This window comes from Macrobrachium nipponense, chromosome 2 (genome assembly GCF_015104395.2).
Source record: "Macrobrachium nipponense isolate FS-2020 chromosome 2, ASM1510439v2, whole genome shotgun sequence".
NCBI lineage: Eukaryota > Metazoa > Arthropoda > Malacostraca > Decapoda > Palaemonidae > Macrobrachium > Macrobrachium nipponense.
In genome coordinates this window covers 103,041,699-103,056,303 of record NC_087201.1, presented here as the reverse complement: position 1 = coordinate 103,056,303, position 14,605 = coordinate 103,041,699, and the positions used below count along the sequence as shown (strand labels likewise).

Sequence of the window (14,605 nt, the reverse complement as noted above, 5' to 3'; positions counted from 1 at the left end):
TCTGGCTCATATTCTCAGGCAAAGTGCTCATCAGCATTTGCCTCGTATACTTAGGCAAAAGGCTCACCAACAACTACCTCATATAGTACTTCAAGAGGCAAAAGGCTCACCAGCAACTACCTCATGTACTTAGACAAAAGACTCATCACTTAACCATTTTGAAATTATCGATTATTTTTACTTTTTGTTTCTGCATTACGCACATCCAATTTTATTTTATCATTTCCTTTACGCTGTGTCTTACACACACATTTCATCTTAACAGCTTCAGTCTTTTCACTTTCATTTGCATTCACCATCCTCTTTCACTTCCATAAGTTAGTGTTGGCTCAACTATCTTATCATGCATTCCTTCCTTTGGCTTTGATAGACACTCCAAGTCTCTTTTTAGTCATATGCATATGTCCTGCTACCATCCTTGCTGTACCTACTCTGTGACTTACCTCACTTTTTTCTCAGTAATCTGCAATTCACTCAGTATAACTACAAAAAATTTGTCAGGACACAACTGTTAAGTTTTCACGTATTTCAGTAGCTATCACAGAATGACAGTCAGGAAATGTTATTGGGTAAACGATAAAAGTTATATCCAATTATATTAAAGACACAGTAATGAAAACAGCTTCAAAGATAAAACCAACATACTCTTATTATTTTCAGAAAACTATTATATGAAAATCAAATGAAAATTAAATTGGGCTAATAACTTCTTTGTCGGAATGTGTTGGTTTAATAAAAACCAACATACTCGTATTATTTTCAGAACACTGTTGTATGAAAATCAAATGGAAATTAAATTGGGCTAATGACTTCTTTGTCGGAATGTGTTGGTTTGTAATGCACACTTATAAAAAGTTACGTAGACAACTTTTGTGCAAAACACATGGCAGGCATCAATTCACCATCCAAATATACTGTATATATTGAATTAATATAAAGTTTTTAAAATATTAGTAAATTGCGATAAAATGCTTTTCAGTTTTCCAGTTAGTACGAGTTTTAGAAATTACTGCAAATCATCAGATACAATTTAGATTTTAATTACTAAAGACAAACCTTTCAGGGCAGTCCTTTGGGGATTAAATACTTCAGCTCCTTTGGCTGATTAAATCATCTATCAATAAAAAATACCAATGATATGAATAAATTTACAGATGGTACAACATTTTCATGTGGAAGATGCAGACCTCTGATTTACAGCAACCCAAACTGAACTCAGTCGTACGTAGGGTTTAGTAATCAATGCTCCATTAGTATTGATTAGTCCAATGCCTTGTTTCACTTGTGGGAGTTGTAGGTTACCTGTTAATGGCTTATAGAATTGGCTGCTGATGCATGATATAACAAAATTATTGTGAATGTTTGCTCACCAAATAATGATGTAAACAAGAAATGTGTCTTAATATAAAACTAGCTCCTTGTGATACATAATTCCCTCTCCCCCCACCCATTCTTAGAATTCCCTGGGATTTTGTGCATTAAGCCTTTGTGAATAATATGAGGTACCTGATTATTTGGAAAGTAAACTTTGCAGGGTATTTAGATTTCTTATCAACAGTTCACTGTGGGGGACATGGAAAACTCGTAGTTGGACGTCAGCACAAGCACAAACAAGTTTCTTGTTGTTCTCCAATTTTCATTCTACTGTAAATATAAAGCTATGTTAGCCAGCCCCCTAAAGAAAGCTCAAGAGTTTAAACATTTTTAGTTAATCCAATCATTAAATTTTTAAGGCAATGTGATTTATGAATAAGGTCTGAGTTATTTATTGAGAACAAACCCCTTTTGACCAGTGCTGTGAGAGTTGGTAATGTAAATTCATTGGACTTGTTGCACTGTGTAATAACGATTGTGCTGTGTGTCACTTTGAGTTCTGCTGCGCAGCAATAGTTAAACTGTGTGGTAATTTTGAGTTAATATATTCAGTAGTCTTCCAGGTGCAGTATATTCCAACTTTTATTGGAACTGCTAGACCCTATCAGATAAATTCCCCAGTAGCCAAGCCATAAGGCCCAGATTTAAAACGTGCACCATGTCAGACAATTTATGGGAAATGCAGTTGGTTATTATAGCTCAGGAAACAACTGCAATTACTGTACTGAGCACATACATCAATTGAACTAGCCAATGTGCAATCAATTGCCATAAATAATTGTGTGGAAGAAAATTTGTATTTGTAGAGTGAAGTGCCCAAACTTGTGATTGTTAGATTTGGCAATTAACAGAGCTAAATTAAGCTTCAGATGTTCCACTCCAATAAACCACATGCATAAGCAAAAAGAATAAAGTGTGTGTGCATGCTCCATCTTTTGCATTGTGCTTTCTTGGGTATAAAGTAATTCAGATATATACTGTAAATGAAAGGGAGTTTTGTATATTGCATTCCCTTTTATGCAGGGGTTTACATATTTTGAATAGAAAATACTGGGTTTTATTATTAATAAAGGATTAGTTTGTCCAGACCTCTGAGCCTAATAAATGCTATTCTTAGGTTGGTGAAGAAAATACTGGGAGTGAGATAAATTTACCTTTTCTTGTGATGTTGCAGGTTCAAGATTTTAACTTGCCTGACTGCTTCAGCTTGGGAAACCTTGGTCAAGAAAGCCTTTTGGATATGTTAGAAGTTGCATCAGAGCAGCTTGATTATGGAGCCAATGAACTTCCTGTGTCCAATTTGAAAGCTGACTATGGTGGAAAATCGAGTGAGTACAATATATATTGATCCTTTTATGTAGAAGTCTAGTAGGAGATATTTTAAGTTTTTAATAGTTTTATCTTCTGTAAAATCTTTCAATAACTAGGATTACTGAGGGTGCAGTTTATATTTATAAAACATTGTGTATTTGAACTTTGTAGGGTGATGCTTCTGTGTGATGTACTGAATGCAAAGACTTGGATATTTTCTGATGAATATTTCCCATTGTATTATTTCATTTTTGTCAGCAGACACCAAAAAGAAAGAAAAAGATCAGCCTTTCAGCTCAGGGCAAGATGTTGATGAAATTACAAAGCTGGTTTCCGGAGTGCGCATTGATGATTCAAGAGAACGTCAGACACAGAGAGACGGTGGAAATCGTCAAACTACACCAAGTGTAGATGTAGCTTTCAAAGTGGCAATTAATGCGGCTGAATGTCTGCAAGCATATGCAGCTACTGGAGATATTTCTTTGTTATTAGCTACACACCGATATCTCCTTGCTGTACAGAATAATCAGGGTGACACGTAAGTGTAGCTGTTGATGCATATGTTTTTTTGTTTGTTTTTTTACTTCATATCAGTATTCAGTTTGCTTTCTATGGAATTTAGTAGAAAGGAGACATGTAATATATATATATTCTTTTTTTATCATTGTATGAATGTTAAATTTTTATGTTTAGTGGATAATTTTGCAGTGATAGTTTATATTTAGTAAATTTTTTATCTGTAGTCTGAAATAAATATTGAAATGAGAAGCATATGTTGTAGATACTGTACATGAAATTATAGGTTTTGGTAGTTTTAATATATGAAAAATGATAAATTTTTAACCAATTTGTATTTTTCATAGCTAACAAACCTGAGTCTTAACAATAAGATAATCTTCTTGTGCCTGCTGTGGCAAGCATATAGATTAATTTTTGATTTCTAATAGAACATTTCATGTTGATTCTATTTTCAGTGCTTTACACACAGCTGTCAGTAACAAAAATGTTGATGCATTTAATAAAATTCTGAAAGCCTGCGAGAAGATAAAACCTACCGATTTACTGAATGCTCAGAATTTTTCTCTTGAGGTAAGCATCGGCAGTATTCTTTAAGCTTACTGAATGACTGAGAAAAGGTTCACAGTAATTTACTGGAAAAGAGAAATGATTATGATGTTTGTCTCTAATTTCAGTTCAAGAATTGTGTTAAAAGTTTGGGGAATGCATTTGAGAGGTGTACGTTTTTTTAGTTGTTCTTATAAGATCATTATCATCATGAGGACATCATATTTTCTCTTTATGGTGTTAAACGGGAATTCTCCACTGTTCTTTGTCTTGCGCTCTTTCTGCATGGATTCTCGTCAGGTCTGGGCTGTAATTTATCCCTTTTCTCCATGGATTCTTTGGTCTTCCTACAAATATGTTTTGCTACCTTCATATTTGGTTTTCTGATCAACTGTGGAAGGTTTTCTAACCAACTATTCCACATTTTTTCAGTTCCCTGATACTGCATCCCCACCATTTCATCATTCATGCTAAGATCTTCCAAGCTTGGTTGGGCCATGAACTTGAATGTTCATGACCACCATTTTCCTTATCAATGTCCATGCCTCTGCTGCATAGAGTATTACAGTCCTTATGTACTGACAATAAGTCTTTGCTTTCTCTAGTAATGTGACTTATAGTTTATTAACCAGTAGTCTAGAAAGCTCTCTCCATTTCATCTTTACTGCAGCTACTCATTTTCTAACTACTTCAACTTTTGTTTCTCATTGTAGTGTGTCCCCAGTTAAAGAAATTCACTACCTTTGCTAAGACCTGTCATTTTGGCCACTTTCCTGTTTGTAGTTTTCCGTAGTCTGCTTTCTAGTCCCCATAAGTTGATTTTTGGTCCCATGTTCACCATTTCCACACTTCCTTCTACACCTTTTCACCACATCCTCAGATTTTGCAGAAGCACTAGAACATCTGCATGAAGCAGTTACAGGGAGGCACCCTTTTCTATGTTTCTTCTTTTTAGGCTCTTCCATTGTGATAGAGCTCGGTGCCACTTCTTGATAGGCACCAACATTTTTTTTAAATCTACTTATAACCTGCTCCTGTCTTCACTCTAGATCATGTGCTATGGTAGAATAACTTCACTATCCCAATTAGTCTTTCTTATACTCTGCCTTCATAATAGCCATTTATCATAATTATTTGTCTCGGTACCTTGTCTAATGCCTAATTTTTCTTCTCTCTGTTACACTTTCCTTGTAGTAGCCATATTGTAAGACTGCTTCTGTTGTGGACCTCTGGCAGGAAGCAAAGCTGATAATTATCAGTTTTAACAATGTTCTGAACTTTGCTCTAGCACCTTTTTCAATAATTTCATAGCATGGTGAAGTAGTCATATTCCTCATAACTTTTGCATTGCGTTGCATCCCTTTTTCCATCGTATAATTACTGTACGGATCTTTTCTCATTCATGTGGACCTGTCTCCTCTTCTTTTATATATCCAGCAAGCTGATAGATGACCATCTCTCCTGCTGCTTGTGTTAAGTTACATATTTCAATTTTTTTTGTTCCTGAGAATCTTAACCACCTCAGGTGTTCTCTTTTGCTCTTTCTATTACACCAATATCCTGTAGTCTGTCCTTATTCTCTTTAATTGGAAGGTTTTCAAAATATTGCCTTTATCATTCCATTACCTCTCTTATTTTCAACTTGAATTTTCCTTTGTCAACTTTTTTATACTTTGCCCCTTTGATATCTTTTCCCTCTTTCCTCTTCTTATTTTTTTGAGAACATACAATAGAATATTTATAGTCTTAATACTATTATTAAACAGTAATTTGAGAGGCTATTTAATATTAGATAGGTTATTTTGAATATTCCTGGAAAACCATTATTGTCCAACATAGGCAGCAATTCTTCCTAGTCAAAAAAGAAATTGCAGATTGATAAGGAAATTGCAGTAGTGTCTTGAGAGTGATGTGCTACTGATTGTATTTAATTCATTTTTCAATTTGTCTGTGGTTGCATAAATATGCTAGTGTGATAATAAGCATTTTTCTTTGCTGTAGAAAGTTATATCAACGCCATATTTCAGACGGCTTTGCATCAAGCTGTAAGTGGCAACGAGCTAACTATGGTCCGAAGACTGGTTGCTGTTCCAGGCTGCGATGTATCCATTCCAGATGCACGGGGAAACACACCCTTGCACAGAGCAGTCCAACTTCAAGATCACAGCTGTCTTGAGGCTTTACTAACTCGACCCATCAATGGAGCTCGATCAGCAGTATCCCAAGCCATTAATGCTTATAATTATCAGGGTTAGTGTTTATGATATGAAGAGTGCAAAATCATGGTTTTGAGTACTTTTGTCTGTTCTTCCTAAAATGAATGGTAATGTTCCTTGTTCATTGTTGCACTGATTTTATACTTGAATAGATTCAATCTTTTTCTTCATGATGCTACATCAAAGGATTCAAAGTCTAGAAATTAAGTGTCTTAAGTTGTATTTTTTTTTTTATAGAAGTTTGTGATTAGGTTGGCTGAACTGCATGTTGTGACTACAATACATTATATTTGTGTAGGAGAGTTTTTACTATATATTATTTTTACTTTTGTTTTCCAGGTGAGACTCCTTTACATCTAGCTGTTATAAGTGGGAATCTGAATATTGTGAGAATTTTGATCAGTGCTGGTGCACAGGTTCACATGTGTGAGCACAAGAGAGGTGCAAATCCATTACATTTATGTGCAATGTATGGTCGTCATAGAATAGCCGAATATCTTATTAGAAATGTAAGTTAACTGTCTTATTCTTAAATATGTCCTGAACTGTATATGGCAGTCTGCTTTTTATTTTATATGAAAAGGAAAATAAAATAGTGTTGTAGGTTTCCTTACTATGCGTGTCATTTCTAAGATCAATTTGCCATTGTCCTTTATCTTCAGACAAGTATTACCATAGAAGCTGGTCTTTTCGATGGAAACACTGCATTACACCTCGCAGCCCAAGCCCGTGATCCTGAAATGTGCAGAGTACTCATGAGAGCAAATGTAATTAAATCTTGGTTTTTTCAGTGAAAACATAAAAAGTTTTGTATGAAGTGGAATGCTTCAAGTTTATATAAATCCAAATTTTCAGTATCTCCATTGACTTTGTTTGTTGAGTTGGATCAGATTGAATGTTGCAGATTAAGCTGTAATAAATTTTATGAATTTATTAAATAAGGTATTTCAATTTAGATGTTTGATATTTAAGTGTTGTTGATATACTCATGTTTATATATTGTACTTAAATATATTCAGGCTGACCCTGAAGCCAAGAATTATTTGCGAAGAAGAAAAAAGGTATCAGAGTCCGAAGAAGAGGAAGAGGAAGAGGAGAGCTCCAAAAAGGATGAGGACGAAGAGGAGGAGGAATCAGAAGAAGAAGCAGAATGTTACACACCACTGGACTATGCTGGTGATGATAGAGAGGTCATTATTTGTAATTCTTAGTTTTGCCATTATTGGTTTTTTCTAATTCTGAATCGTTTCATTAACATCCAGGGACTATGATAAAAATTTAGAAAACATTTATTAAAGACTAGCATGTAACGAGAAAAGCAGTTTCCTCAACTCTCCATCATACATTGCAGTACTCAGTCATCATCATCAGATTTGGCATATTTGGAATGAGTTCACTCCCTTCTTCCATTTTGTGCCAGGATTTCTATTTGGTCCAGTTTTTCATGCATGTCCATTCTCCATGATTTTGTGGACTTTCCACTGGTCTTCTTTCTGTTACTTCCATTATTTGTACATTCAATGCATAACACTAGGCACCCCTTCACTTCCCCCGTAGCATCCATGTGGTCACTTTCCTGATTGTAATGTTTTTAGCACAGTTTTTATTTATTGTATCATAAGAGAAGCCTTAAATTAAGATATACCAGAATGACCCGTATTGAACGTGTTATGTTAGTGATTAGAATTTATGAGTCATTTTCTTTAATGTTACAGATCTTGGCAATCCTTAGGAGAGAGGTTCTGGATGAGCCTTCAGTATCAGAAGTAGCAAATGAAGTACAGGAAGTAAAAAAACTACCTAATGCACAGTTTGGTGGAGACTCGGGCATCGATATATCTGTATCTGGTATTGATATTTCCGTAACAGATATTCCATGCCCAGATTCATCCAAGGATTCAGAGAACAGGTAAACAAGGTTTTGAGCAAGTTAAGAAGTAATATGAAAAAGAAGGGAATTTTATCTATTCCTTTCTATGCACAAGTCACATAGAGTATTGTACTCTGACTCAGATTCTATTGTGTTTTGTTTACAAAAGATTAAGGTTTCCAGCCATTTTCAGAAATTACATTCACTTGGGTAGTGCTCCTAATACTCGTTACATAGTGCAACTGCGAGGTTTTCCTCATTTTACCCCTGTAAAACTTTTCAACTCTCAATTTCCTATTCAGCTGAATGACCTCTTAGGTCCCAGCATTGTCTTTTACCAAATTTTATATTCCATTCCATTCCATAATATTTAAACTGCTAGGTTTGTTTTATCATTGGATATTTATCATTTTAACAGACCGGTTGGTTAGTTTAGTTAACACTATATTTGACAATATTAATAACAATAATCAATCAACATTGTAGTAATCCTATAGCTAAAGTTTTAACAGTACATTTTAGATTTCGATTGTCTAAAAAAATGTGTATACGAGTGCCTTATCTTACTTAATCTTTATACAGTGCATTCATTGCAGTTGTATCAGGATTACCCATATGATATTCTTTATGTACACAGTATTAAATGGGAAATTATTGGTATTTTCCAGTGTTGGTCTCCTAAGTGCTGGAATTCGGAGGAGTTTGGCAAATCACTTGAGTGGTGATACATGGCGCCACCTGGCACAACTTCTAGACCTAGACTACCTAGTGCCTCATCTATCCAGAGAGGCATCTCCAGCTTCACTTCTCCTTCAGCCAGACAATATGAAGGTTAGGTTCTACAATACCTGCCCGGGGAAGTCCGATTATAATCTGCAGTGTAATTCTCTGGCAGCGATATGTCCCATAATGTCTTGATAGGTATGAAATGGGGGACACGTGTGTTGTCATGCATGATCTTGGGTCTCATAGAAATTTGCTTTCTGTCACTTGTCCCTCATTTTTAAATATTTTTCTTATTGAGAACAGTAGCTTTTTTTATATCTTTTGGTCTATTCACACATTTGTGCAAGAAATACTATTTTAGCAAAACTAATTTGCTAGGGTTTCAGAGGTGATAGGCATGTCTTTTGGGAAGAAATCTCTATAGAATCATGTAGTGTACATACCAATGGTGGAATTGTGGATAGTGGATATCTAGCCCCCTGCTTTTATGTCTTGGTGAATGTTTAGGTGGTTCAGGAATCTATATAAGGTATACCTAGTTTGTGCAGTCACTCTACCTTTGGTTAATTACTGGAACTACTTCTACGTATGCTTGTATACTTACAAATGCTTTTGATGTCTGCACTGCCTACGGTCTTTTTTGAGGATTTTGTTCATATTTATAGCACAGTAATTATAAGTATTTCAATCAACCTTACATCAGTCTCTTTCACTCCAGCTATGAGAGCCTAAAAAATTACTGTATAAGAATACTACAGGATATTTTCATCCTAAAAAATTACTGTATAAGAATACTACAGGATATTTTCATAACTATTTGCTCATTCCAGTCAAGAGTGACTTTTGACAAATCCACTAATTTGTTATCATGTCCTTTCCATGCATGAATTATGAAGTATTGTTTTTTGTATTTGTGGAGAAACTGGATAAAAAGCCTATATGTAGTACTGTATACAGATTAGTCATCATTGAGAGAAAATAGTAGTAAATTTATGACAAGAGCTAAATTCCCTTAGAATAATTTTTAGTTCTTTTTGAGGCTTTTTTTTAATTTAGATTTGTTAGCTCTTTTTGACTTTTTATTTAACTGGGATTTGTTAGCCCTCTTTTTGGCTTTTTTTTTAACAACTGGGATTTGTTAGCACCCATATTGCCTGCACCTTAAAAAAAATAGTGTGCCTCTTGCTGTGCAATAGCATCAACAATGCACATTGTTCTGGTTCTTCACTATCTGCCCATTAGTACTAGAAATCTTTCTTTCTTTTCCTTGTTCGATTGTTTATTAGTCTTCCTGGCAATGCTGATGCTAATGTTGAGTTTCGAAAAGGCTTTTGGATTTCTGATATTTTGTTTTTATATGTTTGTGTTGATTGATCATTGTTAAGCATTATATGTGTGATATCTATTCTCACCTTATTTCATATGAAAAATCTATTCAGTGGGAACTTGGTATGAAAGAATGTCCTATTGGTTTTTACTAATTTGAATATTTGCTCATTTTGAGTAATTTTACACCTAAAATAAAATCCATGTATAGTTTTATACACGAGAGAGTGGATTTGTATTGAAAATTTTCAAGCATTAAAAGAATGGTTAAGTTCCCTTATTCAATGTTAAACAGGTTAACCATTATGTACTTGAAAACTATCAAGTATAATACTTTTTTGGTTTATAGTCTCTGGGATCATTCTGAAGGTCGTTAAATAAAGAGTGCATTTTACCATTTATGTTGGGTTTCTTCTTTTCTTTCTTCATTGTTATTATTAAGTACGTAGTGTAAACAGATCACTGAGGTAACTCATTGAGCTCTCACAGGTCTGACTTGAAGGATTTGTCTCTATTAATAAATGTAGATTTTAATTACAATTAAAATTCAGTTCTATAAAAAAACTAATAATTGGGTTAATTGCAATGATGGAGATTGACAGAATTTCTTGTTAACGGATTTGTTTAAAAAACTTGACATTTGGTTGTCGATCATATTTTGGGTATTCACTTGGAAATGTTTTAACCGGTTAATGTTAGTACATAAAGGGATTGATCAGAATTACTTTTATGTTTATTTCCTTTTGATATGATGAAGTCCATATTCCATCTTGTGGCATAATTTTTGTGCAAGGGTATTATAATTCTGAAAGTTTCTATAGCACTTCTTGAGTTGCTAAATGTTAAAAATTTCTGTGATATATTTCCAGTAATTTTAATGGCATATCCTGTTGCCAGTAATTCTGTTGTATACATAGCAGCATTGTTAACAAGGAAAATTGTTATGTTTTGTTGGTTGATATGGCTACAAATCCCATTACTTATGCAGATATCGACCCATCAGTGTATATTTCATAGTGAACCTTTCCATCTTGTATGTTCTGCAGCATCATTTTCAGGATATATACATGGTTTTTGGATAAATATTACAAGTTTGTATCTCATGCATAGTCTAAGGAGGAGGTATTTCTATTACTGGAGAAAAATATATGTTGATATCTGCTGACTTGAGGATTTGAGGCTGAACTGTATATCAGACATCCTTAGTCTCGGATAGACACAGTTATTTTGTGCAGCAATGTTGAAGTTGGGCTCTTCAATGTGTGGGGTAGTTTTTTTTTTTATTTTTGCATCTAATTTAATGTATTTTTGCATCTGGGTTTTAATAGGCTACATACATCTTCCAGCTTAGGTGTGTCTGAGATTTTGCCTAAGAAAGTTCCTGACTTTGGGATATATGATGATGTCTGTTTTATTGGATGGTTGTATGATGTCTAATATATCAGCTTTTTGTCAATGTTTAATGTTTTCTTGTAGGGTTTGCTTTTTTGTATTGAGTCAGCCTGATGCCTTTTTCCTAAAGGTAACCTGTTAGTGGGGTCTTTGCAGCTTTCCTTTGGCCCCAACTGCATTGCTTCCTTTCTTTTGGTTTTTCACCCATTCCCTTTTTTGTCCCTTCCTAATTAGCTGTTTTAATTTGACCTTTCTCCAGTTTCCCTTGGGCAGTCACCTTAGAAGTCTAGAAATATAATTAATTCATTGTAGCAGTAATGCTTCCTCCCTTTACTATTTATCATACTCCATGTTAGGGAACTGCTGGAACATGTCTTTATGTAGGGGGAAAAATATTTCTAGCATAGCTGGGTCTGGTTAAAAATAGAACAAGTTTTCTGGCTTCAGTTCCATCAATAGGGAGAGAAATTAATATTTGATGTAGTAAATTTGGCATATACAGTGTAGTTTTTATTTTCTTTGGCATGTTTTGGTTAAGATGAGTTAAAGCACATTGGAGGTTTCTATTTAGTACAGTATAAAGTTTTTTGTGATCTGCTAATGGCTGTGTATGAATAACAATGTTATAGTTAGAGCATAGTATTTCCCCAGTTAACAGATCACTTTTGTAAAACTGCATAAGGACTGTCATAACATGTAAACTTGTTTAACTAAAATTTAGAAATGGTCGCTTATTTCTGGAAGGTTGGATATTTCTTATGCCATTCTTGTAACAAAGAAAAATGTTATGATTCAGTTCTGAAGAATAGCCCATGCATGACCCAACCCCCATAAGCAAAGGAAACAGGTACAGGTCAGCACTGATAGTTGAAGTGTATTTTATACATATGTCAAATAGTTTGTGTATTTTATATGCTTGTCCAGCAGATTTAAAATTTGGGATGAAAAAATTTCAGTATTCCCTGCTTTTGATATCCCAATTAATTAAGGAAAAATCAGTTGTCAAAATTTTGATATTATTATGACAAATCCTTCATGTCAATCCTGTGTGATTTAAAGTATTTTAACTAGCTGGTCAGATTAAAGTGGTTATTAATAATTAGGGTTTTTTCTATAAAATATACTAAGTATTTTATGCTTGAAAGTAGTTTTGATAATTGTTATTAGTATTGGAAAAGAATAGCCTGGTGTAAGGTTAACCAGGAAACTCACTCAGTTTTTATGTCCTCTTTCATGAACTGCCAGTAATTGTGCATGAAGTTTCTGTTGTATGCTATTAAAGTATGTAGAAAGAAACACTAACACACAATTTGTTGAACATGTTCTTTATTGAAAGTTTGTACTGATATTTCTTCTCTCCTTCCAGAGTGTTACAATAGAGAAGCTCAGAGGTTGTCTTGAAGTCCTTGGTTTGAAGGACTGCCTTGCTGTCTTGGATGCAGCATAAGCTGGAATAACTTCCCAGTTCTTTATATAAGGGGGCATCTAGATTTAAGGAACTATATGAATGTGTTCAGAGATGGAGGAAGAGTCTGATAAAGCATGCTTGTCACAGTAGGGTTTCTCAGGTATGTGCTGTCTAGGATGATATGTTTATGTATCACTACATCACAACATCAGAATAGTTTTGTCATTCTTGCCAAGATGAACCAGAAAGTGAACATTGATGTAGAATCCTGTTTTTGTTGGTATGTTGAGAATTGCTACATCAGAATAGTTCAATCATTCTTGTTAAGGTAAAATGGAGAATGAATGCTGATGTAGAATACTTTTTTAGGGTAGAGTTAGTGGTTGAGAAGAAATCAAAATTAAGATTCAGTATTGATAGTAGTAGCTTTTGATGTGTGACTTTGCAGGTGGAAAGTAAGTGCCTTTTATGCTTATAATAATCTGTGGTATACTATTGTGATTTTGGATAAGAAAAGATTTAATGTTTATTCCATTTAAGAGATATTTTTGTAATCTTGAGGATTGTTTGTCCTTAAAGAATAAATACCTGAGTTACATTGCCTTCTACTTGGCAAAAAGTTTTGTGATGAGATTTTGTATATATATAAATAGATTTTATATATTTTTTATTGACAACTAAACTTTATTTCAGTTGATTGTATTTTAAGTTAATTTTATGTTAAGATGAAGGCTGTCATCTGAGATATTTAATAAGCTAATTTTATTATTTAAGGTGACTATCAGCCGAGAAATTGTGTAACAGATTTTATATTTTTACTGACTGCTTATCAGCAGTTCTGAATTCATGGAGTATACAGAAATTAAATCGTTTATCATTAGGTTATGTATGATAGTACTACAGAGTAATTCTTCACATATGAAATTATGAAATATGGACCATGAACAAAACATTCCACACACTTATTGTGTAACTACTGTACATTACATCATGTAATGATTGAAGTTTTTTTTACAGTTTGCTACATATCCAGATAACTTTTTGAATTTTCAAGCTCATTTGTACAAGGAAATATACATTTTATTGTACCTTATAGATATCAATAGAAAATACTTTTATCACTGCACTCTCATTACGTACCATGAAACTTTGATATTTTATATTTTGTAAGGATGATAATTTAATGACTGGGAAGTAGTCTTCTAATATAAAATGTGCTGTGTGAATTCCCATCTTGGGAAAGTACGTACTGATATGTTGATATGACATTCCTTCCTTTCAATCTTTTCCAAGTAATATAGAGATGTATGTCAAGATTTAAAAACCTACTTCACTTTGCAATAAATAGTTTTGCAAAAAATTCAGAACTCCTTGGTTATTTTTTCAGAGAAAGGAAATTCCAAAAAGCTTTAAAAAGATTTTCTTATTGTTTTTCCCTATTTGATAATGGTTTTCACTGTTATGCTGCTAAAGTTTATAAGTTCAGTTTAATAAACATGTTTAATGTGTTAAGTTTTTTCAATACCTTTAATCAGTTATTCTCTTTTACTTGCAATCCTTGTGAGAAAGTAACCGTGATCACCCCTATACTTTCCGTGACTGATCAGTGAATCTCAAAAAGTCTGTGCATAAACTCCTGGCAAGTACAAAAGCAACAAACACTTGGTTTACCACCTTGCTGAGAAGTGAAAGGTGTAAACATGTCCAGACTGTCCCAGAAGTGTTGGAAACCATCTTCCATCACTAGTCAGGGATCTGCAGCCGGGAAGCAAAAAACTGGAACCAGGTAGCAAAAAACTACAAGTTCCCAATTCAACCTGGTTGTAAATATGTCAAGCATGGGAAATCTCCATAGCTCGAATGACCACTATCCCCACTACCTGACTGTAATGACTTTTGAGTTGATCTGCAATAACA

The 14,605-nt window shown here is 34.0% G+C and overlaps 1 protein-coding gene across 11 annotated transcripts in view; it reads left to right on the top strand.

The window, feature by feature from the left end:
* Positions 1-14,196, top strand: part of LOC135220867 (nuclear factor NF-kappa-B p105 subunit-like) — a 39,582-nt gene extending 25,386 nt beyond the window's left edge. For 7 of the 11 annotated variants that reach the window (XM_064258449.1, XM_064258450.1, XM_064258443.1 and 4 more), the window contains 10 exons: positions 2,549-2,702; positions 2,944-3,223; positions 3,660-3,774; positions 5,778-6,000; positions 6,306-6,475; positions 6,629-6,733; positions 6,986-7,156; positions 7,682-7,875; positions 8,505-8,757; positions 12,647-14,196. In XM_064258449.1, coding sequence (XP_064114519.1) covers positions 2,549-2,702; positions 2,944-3,223; positions 3,660-3,774; positions 5,778-6,000; positions 6,306-6,475; positions 6,629-6,733; positions 6,986-7,156; positions 7,682-7,875; positions 8,505-8,754 — 1,662 coding nt within the window. In that variant the 3' untranslated portion in view covers positions 8,755-8,757; positions 12,647-14,196. The remainder of the gene's footprint in view (positions 1-2,548; positions 2,703-2,943; positions 3,224-3,659; positions 3,775-5,777; positions 6,001-6,305; positions 6,476-6,628; positions 6,734-6,985; positions 7,157-7,681; positions 7,876-8,504; positions 8,758-12,646) is intronic. The other 4 variants (XM_064258445.1, XM_064258448.1, XM_064258444.1 and 1 more) reach the window with 3 other exon arrangements.
* Positions 14,197-14,605: the final 409 nt, after the last annotated feature.